Consider the following 15,525-nt stretch of genomic DNA (forward strand, 5'->3'; position numbering starts at 1 on the left):
GTTTCACTGTTCCATTATCAATTTCAATATCGGTGATCATGCAACAGAAAAACATCAAGCCACTGAAAGAGATCCAACACTCTCATTATAATAGGTAACATTTCATAATAATATGGGATCAGAGGTTTTCTGAATCGAAACCTTTCTGTGGCCACTTTTGTTGCAAGTAATGTCTAACTCCTGCTTTGCAACAGCTTGATTCGAATTATAAAACATGGACAATGAAAGTAGTTCTCTATGTTCATTCTTTATCTGAGGCCATCCATGAGGCCTCTCAAGAGAAGCTCTTTGAATAATTCTCTACTTTGCCCATTCACAAAAATATGTTTCATGAAATTTGATGATAGAAGGTAAAAAGTCTTAATAGATGAATATTGCAGCGAACATTAACTGTGACTGTCAGATCTAAAACATACACATCTTTCAGCCCACAAAGTAAGAATGTGACGAACGGACACAAATTTGTCTTACACCTACTGGTAAATATTTTCCTTTAAACTCATTCTCTTAATCAAACGATAACAATATCTAGTCCAACAAAGAACACTTGCTTTGTGGCTCTATGGTGAAATATCCTCGAATGGCAAAATGCTGAAGATTAACTAAATTTTGATTTTATGTTTTAATTTTCCGACTGTTAAGTTCCCCGACAGTGTACAGATCTGAGAGATTGGGAAGGAAAGCAAACTGTGGAAGGAGCGTGAGCCCAGCAGTCGAAGACTTGCTCAGAAAATTGTTTGGGGACTCTACCAGCCTGCCAAAGTCCACAAGGACAACAGCTCTCCTAGAGTTGGGGTTTGACTGGGGTTGCCCCCGACCATTGCATCCTGTAGAAGCTTCAAATCTAAATCACAAACAGCGCATTCTGGAAATGTGCAAACTAAAAAACTGGAAAGGGTGCTGCAGAAAAGAGAGAAGGCTCCTTGGGTCCCTCTCCCTTTCATTTTCAGAGCCGCAGCTGTCTTAGGAAGCAATAAATTTTCAGGCAGGAGGGGAGTCTTTGTCAGAAAAGCAGACGCTGAACTCACATGGACGGCTTGAGAGCTCTCGAAGTCTTCGAGCTGCCGGAGGAAGCCGATGTTGGGGCCAGCGCAGGGCCGGGCCGCCCGCACAGCGGACAGCGCATCCTGCCATCCCAGCTCCGTGACAGTCATGATGTATGCCACCACAAGAGTGACACTGCGGGAAACACCCGCCAGGCTGCAGGGACAGGGGGACAGCAAGCACAAGAGCTCAATTCCCCTTCTATATTTAGCCCAGCCTCCGGATTTTGTAAGACAAGGAGGCCTCTCAAGGCTTTCATTCGCCCGCCACCCCCAACAAAAAGCCAACTCCATTCCTATTTTCACCTTCGTCGCGGGGCGTAGCCTGGTCAGGTGAAAGCACTGTAACCCCAAAAAGCAGCATGATGGCTAACCCCATCGCTGAAGTTCAAGAGGCGATGATTCGTGGTTGTTTAACAAATGGCAAGCGGTATGTGTATGTCTGTGTGCGTGCGTGCGTGCGTGCGTGAGCTTTTATAGTTCTAGTGTGTCGAGAAAAAAATTCAATTCAATAAAAGCTGTGGGGAAAAAAAACAAGCTCGTTCGAAAACTCATTTCATAACCACATTCCACAAACGGACTGGAGCGGTGCACTAGCACCCACTCGGGTTATTTTCTGGTTTCTCCTGCATAGCTGTGCTCGCTTGCTGACTATGTCCTTGATTCAACTGAAAACTATGAAAGACAGTGGACAATTGTCCTAAAAATTCACGCTGCTTTCTTGTTATGAAATGGACATACGTCTCTGTGCAGGTTAAATTACCCTCCAGGATTGAGTGTAAAACACTATTCCAGCCCCTTCTGAAAGGGGTTAGATGGGTGCAGATGAAATCATCTGGAGTGGTGTTTGGACAGAACTAGACCAGCCTGTCAGTTTGCTTGCACAGCACCACACCTTACATGGAGACAGATGAAGCTCTCCTCACGTACTTCACAATAAAATTATCCCTTCGTGTCAGACCTTGAGAAGTTGCAAGAGACAGCACACTCCTAAGCTTCTGCAGATGGAGATAAGCCTTGTTCTGTATTTTCTAAACATACTGTCTGTGGTCCCCAGGCCTCTTAACTGTCTTTTTATAAGAATGATGTTATCTAACATATTTAGAAAGCCCATTAATATATTTTCTTTAGCACCCTTGAAAGTTATTTTCTCCTGAACAGTTCTGCACATTTGCTGACAGTGTCTTTTTTATACTCGTGGTATATTTTGCAGTTTTGACCCTCGAATTCAGCTGTCGCCCACGCTTTTCTCCAAAACACTGAAACTCCTTTTCGGGAAAGTTTCTTATGATAAATCTGCATAGATTTAAGCAAGATGTAAGCAATTTTCAATGGTTTTACCATGCCAAAGCATAACAAAACCATGATACCCTAATACTGCCATTCATCATCATCCTTTACCACAATTTATCACATTTCACACCTTACTTTATTATTATACTACCATGATTTAGCCATTTTAATTTACTACTCTTTGTTTTGTGTTTATATTGTATGTGTATTTACCACATCTTGCACCTCAATAAACCGTTATAAGGGTCACAAGTTCCCACAATCCAGCCTTTCTTCATTCATGCACTCTAGCTGCGGTAGTTGCCTAGATACTAAACCCTGGAGAACAAAGTTCAGTGAGGCTGATCTCCACCTGGTGTCAGCATGAACCGTTTAACCCTTTTTTTTAGTATTGTTCAAAGCAATTCTTTATTTAGCTCTTGTTCCTCTCAATAGTATTTTGGATTAGTATGCGTCCATGACATGCATGTTTGATTAAATATGTTGATGCACAAAACAAATGCCACTCTCAAGTCTAATGGATTTAATCAAACATTTTAAGTGAGGGTACCGCAGTCAAATAAGTAAGAGGGAAATACTGGCACAATGTTGTGTTTCCTTTCTTCTCTTTTCAGCAGGGAATAAACCTTTACTTGTTTTTTTGCAGCCTGCGCATGCTGATGCAGCCACCTACTTGAACTACTATAGATCCAACTAGCTTTCTGAGACACTGTTGTGGGATGTTATGCCAATCTTAATTAATAATAATTGTTCCTTACACGCATATAGCACTTTTGTGGACACTCCACTCAAAGCGCTTTACAGATAATGGGGACTCCCCTCCACCACCACCAGTGTGCAGCCCCACCTGGATGATGCAATGGCAGCCATAGTGCATCAGTACTCTCACCACACACCAGCCCTCAGTGGGGAGGAGCAGAGTGATGAAGCCAGTTCAGAGATGGGGATTATTAGGAGGCCATGATTGGTAAAGGGTGAGGGGAAGTTTGGCCACGATGCTGGGGTAACACCCCTACCCTTTGTGAGAAACACCCTGGGATTTTTAATGACCACAGAGAGTCAGGACCTCTGTTTTACATCTCATCCAAAGGACGGCGCCTTTTTACAGTATAGTGTCCCATCACACTGTACTGGGGCATTAGGACCCACACAGGCCACAGGGTGAGCACCACTAACACCATTTCCAGCAGAAGCCTTAGTTTTTCCCAGGAGGTCTCCTATCCAGGTACTGGCCAGGCTCACACCTGCTGAGCTGCAGTGGGTTGTCAGTTGTGAGTTGCAGGGTGACATGGCTTTTTTCCTGCAGACAGCTGGAAAAAGGTAGCCAACCAAGGATGTCTCCTGGCAGTACTGGCCAGTTGGCCAGTGTGACATCTTGATGTTGATTTCCTGAAGCTATGTCATTGTAATCCTTGCACTGTGTGGTTTTGCATTGCCCGGCTGGTAAACTGACACTTTTGAATTGGCTGGCAGGAACAGAACACACTTGGGCTCTAGGACCTTATCAATGCATTGCTGAGAACTAAGGCTGCTCTCAATCAGTACCGAAGACATTGTTGTGTCAAAGGAGAGTTCAACTTCCCACCAGTTGGCTGGAACAACGCTGCTGTTAGCATGTTGCTCACCATGGCAACACGTCGCCTATTTGCAGGCTTGTTGACCTGGAAATGGCCTTTGCCAGTGAATAAAACACTCTGCTACTCTCTTCGCCTCCACCTCTGATGTTCTCTGCCTGCAGAAGCGAGTGACTTCATCTCTTGCAGGCCATTTACTCCTGCAATTCTCTGGCTGTAGCAGAAGTTCTAATTCTGCGGATCGATCAGGTGGATGTGTCAGTCTTGGTCTGGTGTGGAGACCGTCTGATATCAAGGATGTGGCCTGTCCCACACGTTGTCGGTTTCCTGGTTTCTCTGGACTCGTCTGCTGATTGCTGAAGCAGAACATCTCATTCTCTGGGCGACCTCTCTTGCAGGCAGAATGCCTTCAGTCACGCCAGCAGCAACCAAGCTGTCTTTAGTACTCAGGTGGGACAAGGTCTTATCTTTCACCGATCTTGCACTACTAAAATTACAATAAGGTCTTTTTGAATGCTAGATTTTAAAGAAACTCATTCTGGCAACTTTACATCAACTCAAATACCACATACTGAATGACTTGCGTCCTTACAAATTGTAAACAAATTATATGAATAATCTACAAACTGATACGCTCCTTACTTAAAACAACAGATAATATTCATATGCCCAATTGATTACTGGTGTAAAACATTTTGGGTTTTCATTGTGCATCAGTATACATTTCCAAAATACACTGTACACTTATGTACTGAGAAACAAAACATGGTTAACACTAATCCACTGATGTGCACTTATTGAAAGGAATAGGAAGGACACATCTCTAAAAATGACAAAAACATTCTACTCACCAGTGGACAAGGCACCCTTCTCTTTTCAAACGGGATTCATGAATAAACTTGATACTCTCTTTGAAATACTGAGTTCTGTATATGAAAACAAGAGTTAAATTAAATCTCTAGTATCTCTGTGAAACAGCATTTGCAACTGCTTTATAAATGTTCCAAGCAAGAAATATAGTTTATTTATTATTATACACAGATTTTTCTAGCTTTTTTTTGCTTCCTACATTATTTAATAAGATTATCATTTTTATAATTATCTTGTAATCCATGCTACAACATGGAAATTTGCAAACTTTGAGTTCATATTTGTTCCACATGAATGCACCATAGTAATGCCAGTTCCCACATAAAAGTGCCAAAAGCTTTAATAGTGAAAAACAGAAAAAGGCGTGAGATTTTTCATTTTTTTCCACACAGGTGCTGAAATGTTGAACTAATAATTTTTGTTAAAAAAATAACTTTCCACATTATTTTTACATTTTCCAATGTAAGATTTCAACTTTTCCCTTTGTTCTTTCCAAAACTGGAAATGTTCCATTGTTTTATTTTTGCTGTGACAAACCTGGTTTGTGACTTGATAAATGATCTCAGATTAGGTTACAAAATACACAGTTTGGCAAAATGGTTTGCCACCCTACTTCATCGCAATATTCATTTGTTAAAAAGATTACATAAAAGCTCTTTCCACTGCATGCAAAATAAAAGCATCAGAAATTTAATGGCATTAATGGAAAGCTCCAGTTCTCTTTAATCGTTGTTACCGAACAGCTGATGGGGTTTAGGAAGAGAAACCCCTGTATGTGCATGTTTTTTAACCAGAATAAGTTTCAAATTTCACATACAAGTTTCAAACACGAATCTGCTGCTTGTTCAAGTGCAGAGCTAAAGAGATCTAAAAATAACTCCTCTGTAGATGAACCAAAGTATCACAGTGCTGTGAGTTTCCTTCCTGAGCAAAGTGTCATGCTTCTGACTACTGTGGTGCTTAGCAGGAAGATAGTAAATAAAGTAAATATTTTGTTTTATGCATACGTTCACAACAGTTAGTACTCCTGGCAAATTAAACAACAGAGCTAATGTGCAGGATTTATTCCAGCAGTGGATCCTTGTTTATTTTTTAAATAGGCTTTTTTTTCCATTTTGCTTTACAAGAAAGCTGTCGAAGTCTGTGAAAAAGTTGTCTGTCGTATAAAATGGTACATACATCGAATCTTGCGCTGACATCTAAGCATGATGCTATCGGATGTTGGCAGAGGCAAGATAGTATTCCAAGACCACTCTTGGAAAAGTATCTTCCTTAGGAGTGACTGTTCAGTGTGCTGTCACTAATCTAATGTTGCCACAGTACCAAATGGCAAGAATGAAACTAAAATTAAGCGTTAGTTAGTCATTTGCTGCAAAAAAAGACATCAGATATTGTTCCAGTGTCTGCAGAACAATGGGGTAAGAACTGCCACTGTTCTGCCTAACAAACAGATGTTATTACAAAATGCACAGCCATTGATGAACACATGCAAATTTCTCTTTTACATGTGTAAATATCCATGTATCCATCTGCGGTTGTCTACCTCATGTGATGTGGTCCAAGCAAAATATGTAATGTGTTCTCCAGCACAAGCAGACAATTTCAACAAAATACAGGGGTAGTCAAACAGTCGTCGACAAGTATAAATGCCAGTTATTTTACTAAAGTTTTGCTTTCTCCTCCACAGATGGCAAAGGATTGTAAGGTAACTGTTAGAAACTTTGACAGTTTATTACAAATTGATCACATTGGTTACTGTGACAAAAAAGGTTTCAAACGAAAGCATAAATATCAAAGTTGGCAACAGCATTTTAACTAACCCTGTATTTATAAAACACAAAGAAATGGGCAGAAGAGATTAGAAATCTTCTACATAACTCAGATACAGAGTGTGTTTTAACACTGCTGAGCTCCAGAATTTCTGGACATCTCAGGAAGATAATAATAATAATAATAATAATAATAATTAATATTTGCTCACACTTATATAGCGCTTTTCTGGACACTCCACTCAAAGCACTTTACAGGTAATGGGGATCCCCTCCACCACCACCAATGTGCAGCCCCACCTGGATGATGCGACGGCAGCCATAGTGCACCAGAACGCTCCCCACACACTAGCTCTCAGTGGGGAGGAGAGCAGAGTAATAACGCCAATTCATAGATGGGGATTATTAGGAGGCCATGATTGGTAAGGGCCAATGGGAAATTTGTCCAGGACGTCGGGGTTACACCCCTACTCTTTTTGAGAAACGCCCTAAGATTTTTAATGACTGCAGAGAGTCAGGACCTCGGTTTTATGTCTCATCTGAAGGACGGCGCTTGTTTACAGTATAGTGTCCCCGTCACTATACTGGGGCATTAGGACCCACATGAACCGCAGGGTGAGCACCCCCTGCTGGCCCCACTAACACCTCTTCCAGCAGCAACCTTAGTTTTTCCCAGGAGGTCTCCCATCCAGGTACTGACCAGGCTCACACCTGCTGAGCTTCAGTGGGCGAGTTGCAGGGTGATATGGCTGCTGGCGTTAAAAAAAAACGCCATGGATGCCAACAAACGCCAAAGGATGTGTGCCTGCACTGTTCTGGAGTATCTACTGTACTTCAAAGGCAAATCCATGCTCTATGTCCCATTTAACAAACAAGTCTTGTTTATTGCAGGTCAAGTTCCACAGTCTGGGCTTTGTCACTCTCTGACTGTGACTGAGATTTCCCACATGGTGGCACACAGTTGGAAGAGTGCCAAATTCCCGGGATTGGGATTAGTTGTTCAGGACTCTTTCGCTGAGCCAATGACTCATAAAATGTCCCAGGCACTGGCAGAACTGCGCTTTCTACTGTGAGGTACACTAACTCTCTCGTGAGGCATGGTGGAACCTGTAGTACAGGACATGGAGTGCTAGGGCTTTGGGTTAGGACAGCTAGTCTCCCCTGCCTCTTTTCTCATAGTTGAATGAAGGAATAACTCTCAGCTAGGGCACAGACATTTTGTGATTGCAAATTGATAGGGTATAAAATTTAAAAAAAAATAAGGTTCCCTCTTAGTGACAGGACAAAGTTCAACCACAATGGGCTATCCAAGGCTGTAGTTAAGATCCAATGGACTACTGTGCTTTTTTATGAATTCCAGAAGTAGAATTCCATCCATTTTCTCTGTGACATCATAGATCATCAGGTTCTTGCTCCCTGAAGGCAAGCATCCAAAATCGCAGTTTATGTGAGAGCCAATGTCAATCCGGTGTCAAAAGGTCAGACTCACATTAGGTCAATGAGGCCTACAGGGGTATTGCTGCAAAGGGTGGACATACCCAGCATCGAAACTGACCACTTCTAGGAAAGAAAATCTCAGGCAGCAAGGGTGACATGAAAAACAGCGTGAGAATGAAATGGCTTGCAAATTGATTGAGGTGTATTAACATTGCAGCAACATTACAGCATTATGAATTAGCACAGCAGACTAAAACTCCAGGAAACATCTGTGTCTTGCATGTGGTTTCTTTTGCTGGAGAATATATGTTGTTCCACAGACACTGTTCAAATGGATGCAGGATGATCTACAGAATTGCAGATTACGCTATTATGTGACTTCACAGAATTCAATGGAGTAGTGGCATACACTTCTTAAAATTTAGAGCTGTTAATTTTCTCTATGCTCCAATTACTTCTTTCATACAGAAAGCAGGGCATTTGTTAAATATGCTCAAACCACACACTGTGCTAGCCATAGGAGCATGGCTTTGCAATGCAGACACAGACAGGATGTGAGTCTTTATCACATTTGAAACACTCCTTTATTTATTGCAAAGGTCACAAAAAGAAAGTCATTTTGGTAAAGTAACATAGTGAATAGCAGATGTTTTTCCACTCGTCTTAACAAGGAAACAAATATTTTGCTTCTGAATGGTCATACAGGTCACCCTGAAATAAATTAATATAAAGTGCTTTTGAAAAAAAAATACTTGAATAACTGAAATGAGGCACCTAAGTTACAAACATTTTCCTCTTTGAAAATATTTTGTGCTATAGAGTGATTCGAAGAATAAGAATAAGTCCAGTCAAATTATGTCAAAATGCAACATAAGTATCAGATTTACGCACTGGTTTATTTTCAACAAATTAACCACAAAACTGCCACCTCCTTAAAATTCTCATATCTGTCTTCACTTATTTTCGGATTTCATTAACTCCATTTATTTGACATAAAAGCGTGCAACTCATACATTTTTTGTTTTCTTTAACGAAACCCAAAAACATGTAAATTCTCTTGTTTGAAGTACAGTAGTTTTGAAAAAAATTTCTCGTGCAGTTTATTTCAGTACTGGAGATGTGGAATAATTGCAATAAAAGACTTCTGAATATAAAAGCATCATTACTTACAAATTTTGTGTTGGCAGATCAGCTGCAGGAATGCAAAGGTAAGTCACCTCCTGTGAACAGGAAACAGAAGTTCATGTTTGACATTTTCTTTGAAAAGGTTAAATAAACAGGATCATTAACAATTCAATTCAATTTATTTTTATCTAGCGCCTTTCAAAACCAAGTTGCCCCAAGGCACTTAAAGCAAGTGACCATGCATGTTGTGAATACAGAACAGAAAAGCCCAGAAAACAACAAAAGATACATAATTTAAGAAAATGGAAAGATACATAGATACATAATTTCCTCAAAATGGAAATAAACTTATACAACCTACACATTGATTCTCTGGTCTATAGTACATCTTGGTTGATTTAAGTCATTTTCATGGAATCCTCTATATTTGCTATATTTGCTATATATTAAAACATTATGTACCAGGCTAAAATATTAATTTTATATTAATTTAATTTAATATATATTTATATTAATATGTTGGTGTAGTAGGTGAAAATGTTAATTATTAATCATCAGGTAACAAACAATTATCTCGATGCAGTAAGATTTTTTACACACTGCACACCTACTGTATGTGTATTTCACAGAAACAGAATAAAAACAGGACACACATACAACAGTCAACCACAGATTTGTCAATTTTGGCGTTACAAAAAGTTCAGATTTCCCCTCGCCTCAATAAAGAGTACGGGACTAGATCCGTATGTCTGCTTGCTCCAGAAAAGATGAGAGAGGTACGCTCCTCCATATTCGTGAGACGATATCCTGAGGGAGATGTCCTTTTAAAGGATGTCCTTCACTGCCCATCTAAACACAAAGTCCTTTTAATGGCATTTGACTCTGCTGCAAAATACACCATTGCTCCTTCAGTGATGTTTTCACCATCACGTTATGTAGTACAGTACTGTATGTCACACTCATATACGGTCCATTAGAGTGGTACAGGGTCTTTAGAAATTAAATTGTCCAATTAAAACTATTTTTTCCATGTTCTCTACAAATTTGATGTAAAGGAGTCCATGAGAAATGATACCTATAATGGCTGAACAGCTTCATGTAAGTGTGCGGCAAATGAAGTGATTCTACTCACAGGAGCCATCATAGACAGATGGCATAGCAACACCAAGCCACTATAGCACCCTATAGATAAAATGGACACCCCTGTGTATATTCCATATGGCTCAGCGCATACGTAGCTGTTTGAAGAATTCAACTGACTTTAAAAGCACCATGCACATAAATAAGGCTATAATGTCACTCTTTTACACATATCTGAGACTGTGAAAGAATGTCAAGCTGCTTTTGCATTTATACCAAGCTAAAAAAAAAAATCAAGGGAGTACGATTAAAGGATTTGCAATTTAATGACTTATGCAATCACTGTAACGCTGCCCAAGCAATAATCCAACAGCGCTTATTCCTGTCACTGAAATTACACCAGAATACACTGCAATTCAAGAGAAGACTGCGCCAATAAAAGGTCCCCTTAACACTGATTATAATCAAGATTCACACCGAAAGGCAGCATCAGAGGGGATTTCATGATTCATCAAAAGATAGCTCCTTCTTCCTCTGAGCAAATCACATGCATATATAATAAGGAGACACACCCTCTCGGACACAAATCGAAAAAAAAAACAGCAAAAGTACAGAGTGGAACATTAGAAAAGGAATAAACTAATAAAGACATAAAATGGAAAAAAAAACAGGTAACCTTCCACTAATGAAATACCTGATAAAATGGTCTTTAACATCTGTCTACGGACCTGCCTGTTTCATAATGAAGTGAAATAACAGATGCTGGAAAAAAACACAAGAAATGGCACATGCAATTTATTCATAAAGTTCAAGACTATGTGATGAACCAGCCTTCCCTCTCTTCTGTCAAGTGAAAGTGCATAATGAACAACTGTGATGATGACTATGATGATAATTTGCCGTTTTGGAAAAAAAAGAGAGACAACTAGCATCATCTTGGCTTAGTTCAGGCTACTGCATCTGCAGTTCAGCATCAGAGAAGAATATGTCTAACTTCAAACTGCAGTCCGGACTGCAGGCACCTGAAGTGGTGTACCGCAGGGAACTGTATTAGAACCACTGCCCTTTCTAATTGACATCAATGAGCTAGTTCCGGCTAGAGCTAATAGCTAAGTCTAACTTGCTGTTGCCAACATTTGCTAATATTCCTATTTTATATTTAACTTTGAAGCTAAAAAAATAAAAGGGATTTAAAAACAAATTCTACACGGCACAAAGACTAGGCAGATGACAATGAACGTGAGGTTTTACATACAAGTAGCAAAAATATTGTTGTGACTTGTTTGGGGGGTAAGTAGCAAAGTTTAGCAACATTTGCACTTCCCTGCTTGCTTGCCCTACATAAAAGGTTTGGAACAAAGTTTATATTTTGACTGTGTTTACCTGACGGTCTGGGCTAAGAGTCAAGTCAACACAGCAAAAGATGTGAGAAATGAAGGATGAAAAGAGTACTGAACTCAACATTCAACTCAATTATTACATGACAGCTTGTGGTCTTAATTAAAAGGAAATTCTGATTTCCATTATTGTGGAATCCTAAGTCTAAAAATGTTCTCTCCTATGTTACTGATGCAGTGTTAGAAAAGGGTTCTTGACTACTTGTTTCAGAGACAGAGATTTCTCCTGGGAAGAAACCATTTTTTAAGGTTTTCTTATGCTAGCTGCCACAGATACTGCATAGTTGAGACTCACTGTCAATAAGCTAGATGCTCACTTCATCAGGCATAAAGCAATATTTCTGGGTTATAACCATACTCATACTTTCTTGGTCTTTGCCAATCTGCCACATTTCCAGATTAACACCGGGTTTTTTAGGCACATGCTAAATTTACTTATGTCTAATCTGCATGAGTATACATACTGTATTAACACACACAAATCTTACAAAATACCAAGATACTTTTGCAGAAAAAAACATAACAGCTTGACATTCAGGCTCCCTTCAATTGACAGTTTCCCAAGCTCATTTAGTTGAGGTTGAATTTCTCTCACTCACTCCATTAAAAAGGAGGCAGAAAAGTTTTTCACAATATAAACAAACAAACAGGATATTGTAATGTGCCTCCACAGCTGTGAACCATGAGTAAGCAGTCTTGCTATCGGAATTCGCTGAAACATATGCACCTGCAGATGATTACGATAAAAACTCAACAAGTTCTATTGGTTTAGAAACGATATTTTCACTATATGACTAGGAATGTATTAACCTTTTCCCCCTCTCTATGTGAGCCAACCTACACATTAGTGCTTTTTTCAGCTCCTTAAACACAGCTAAGCTATTACAGAGAACGTTAGGAGAAATACCATGTGGCAGTTTTTTTTCACTGCCAGAAATTCAGTAAAAGAACAAAAGTAAAACACTCCGCAAGTCATAACATCCACAACACAGAAAGCAACGTATTCAATTACAAAAAAAAATATGTTCTCTTTATTAGCAAAAATGCTACAATGCCTTCATTGAACCTTGACGGTTCTTATTAACGGTCTGACCGATGTCTTCATCTTCGTTTTATACAACTAATCAACACAAACGTGCAAACAGACATGTATGTATGTATTGCCAGTTATTTTTTAGTACTCACAGAAAAATGTCTCATGACATTATTTGTGGAAAAGGCAAATTTCAGCATACGCTAATTCGGACGTCTGACTGACATTTAATGAAAGCACTTAAAATGCACTTAAAAGGAAGGCATAAAAAAATTCACATTTTCCTCTCACTGTCAAGTTAGGTTTGATTATTTGATCCCTAAGGGACGCCTGCCTCTCTTAAAAGATTGCATTTCCATATTTTGTTAAAGGGCTCCTGCTGGGACATTTCAAGAAGAAATTAATTTTACCAGTGTGTGGTAAAGGGTTGATTTTGTTGATGTGGCCATAAAACATGACATGCAAATGAGAATGGTTTTCCATTTTTTCCCACTTGCTGACCAGCGACAGGTACACTGATTTGTTCAGAACTGTTTCGGCACGTTACGTAAACAATATCATAGCTGCCTGAACCTCCCACCCACTAACTCAACCATCACCCAACTATGCACCAAAAGGATAAAAGACTTGCATCACAATCCCTAGTGATGTGCCGAATTGACATAACACCCCCTGCTCTTCCGTGCTGTAGGGTCCCTTGGGCTGTGCTCTATTCTGTCTTTTCCTGTACGTGTGCCGTTCAAGATAAATCTTTTCGTAAGAACCAGCCCTGGGGAATGCTGGTATGAGCCCAGAATAAATGCTTTATTTCTGTACGGACCATGGAGACTGTTACGCACCAAAATTTCCACTTTAAATTTATAAAGCTCTATTTATGAAGGTGGGGCACAGGCCATGAAACTGCATATGACGGCTATATATGAACTGTGCAACTCCTCTGAATGTAACAATTTCTTATAAAGTCAGTCTTTCTGTCACTACTGAGAAAGAAGTCAATATTTCTGAGCAAATATTGATTTGCTGCTTTTATCGGAATAAAATTGGCAAGCCTTTTTAAGATTTTTTTTTAAATAATGTAGTTAACAAAAACATTTGTACTGCAGCTCCATTGTGGCTTTAAAAAAGTCACGGAATATCATTAAAATTAATCAAGACATTCATCAAATTCATAACGTTTTGTGGTACCCAGTAGTCCTGGAAAACCAGAAGCATAATACAACATGCCTTTCCTTGTAATGTATTTACAATCAAGCATATTAATGTTGGGGGAGATGGAAGTCTCAAATTTTCTACTTAGCACAAATTTTAATATTTTAATATACTGTATGTAGTTATAATATTCTAACATCAAACTGTTTTTCTATGATTATTAAGGTCTTTGTCATATATGCAATTAGACTATTTCTATTACTAATGGTATTCAAAGTAATGGTAACAGATTTTCTTGTTCTTGTTAAGCATGGAGCAGCAAATCTCCGATTTTCCTTCTCTGGGTCTTCTTCTTGTACACTGATAATGTGAACATCTGTAATTTTCTGCGTGCTCATAAATGAATGAATGTGTCGTGACATGTTCAGCTGCTCATGAGATTTTTACACACCTCATTTGTGCTCTTACGGTTTAACTGCCAAAACAACAGTGCGTTTCAACATTACTGGCACCACAGGACCAACTCAGACCCCTGCTTCTGCTGCAATCATAAGGAATTTACCATAGAAATCTTGAAAATGAAATCATTTCATCTACATATGAAATGAAAACCTGAATACATCTTACTTATCCTATACCAGTGTTTTGAATGAATGTAATTTTGCTAGAATCATTTTATTACATATTATTTTACACTTCACGCATTAGTAAAATGTGGCGACAGAAGCTTAAGGTCCTAAGATAAATCTCATAAAGGTTTGTTAAGAAACCCTCATCCTTCAAGAAACTTACAGGACATTCTTGAATTTGACTCCCCTGCGTTAAGTTTAGGTGGATATATACCAATATTAATTTAACTCAATAAGTGAAACTTTAAATGTAACTTTGGTACAAGGCTAAAATGAAATTATTTGGCAAATTCTCCTTTTCTAGTCTCTAAAACCAATTTGAAAACTTTCTTACATATTTTAAATCTTTTCTTTATTATAATGAGATTAGAAAATTAATTTTCATGTCTGTATTAAATTGACCGATTATGCTAGAACAGTGGTTCTCAAACTGTGGTACGCGTACCGGCAGTGGTACGTGGAGTGCCGCCAGGTGGTACGCCAAATGACCCTGGAACTGTGTCGTGTGCGCTGAAAAATCGGGACGGGTTTTCATATTTTGTATTTTAATACGTGTCGAATACGCAGCCTACGTGCTACGATACAGTGCGCGCTACTTCAGTGGACACAAGAGATACTCTGTAATTCTATACCACTCTATAGGAATGCGTGCTACGGACGCAAGTGACCAATTGTATTTAAAAAAAGCTACTTTATCTCCCGCAAATAGGGAGGAAGGAGAATGTGCGTGATTTTGGAACAATGCCAAGTTGTAAACACAGGAATGCATAGAAATACGTGCTCCGAACGCAGGTAATCTTGTGAGCACACGAAAGCGTGATAACAGAAAAATATTTAAGAACTGTTCTAATTTGAGAAAAATACACCGAGCGTGTTTCGCTCCCATGCGCATGAAAAAAAACTTTAAATAAATACGGAAATAAAAACGGAAACGCGGAAAAATGCAAGCTTGCAGATTGCTAAAGCAGGTAAGCTACACTATTTTTGAAGAACCTTATTTACCGTTGGCAAAAGAGCTGACACGTATTATGTGTAGAGAAAAAGCTGCTAAACAGCTCGACCTGCTGCCCCCCTCCCCCTGAAAGACACAGTCACTCATAGAATTATTGAAATGAAGGATTATATC

At 39.2% G+C, this 15,525-nt stretch overlaps 1 protein-coding gene across 1 annotated transcript in view; it reads right to left on the reverse strand.

Moving 5' to 3' along the window:
• Positions 1-15,525, reverse strand: part of dusp22b (dual specificity phosphatase 22b) — a 44,005-nt gene that overhangs the window by 3,510 nt on the left and 24,970 nt on the right. The window contains exons 4-6 of the mRNA XM_088918805.1: positions 9,157-9,206; positions 4,762-4,836; positions 1,029-1,200 (exon numbers count right to left, since the gene is read on the reverse strand). Coding sequence (XP_088774931.1) covers positions 1,029-1,200; positions 4,762-4,836; positions 9,157-9,206 — 297 coding nt within the window. The remainder of the gene's footprint in view (positions 1-1,028; positions 1,201-4,761; positions 4,837-9,156; positions 9,207-15,525) is intronic.

Source organism: Atractosteus spatula, chromosome 6 (assembly GCF_055471065.1).
Source record: "Atractosteus spatula isolate fAtrSpa1 chromosome 6, fAtrSpa1.hap1, whole genome shotgun sequence".
NCBI classification, from domain to species: domain Eukaryota; kingdom Metazoa; phylum Chordata; class Actinopteri; order Semionotiformes; family Lepisosteidae; genus Atractosteus; species Atractosteus spatula.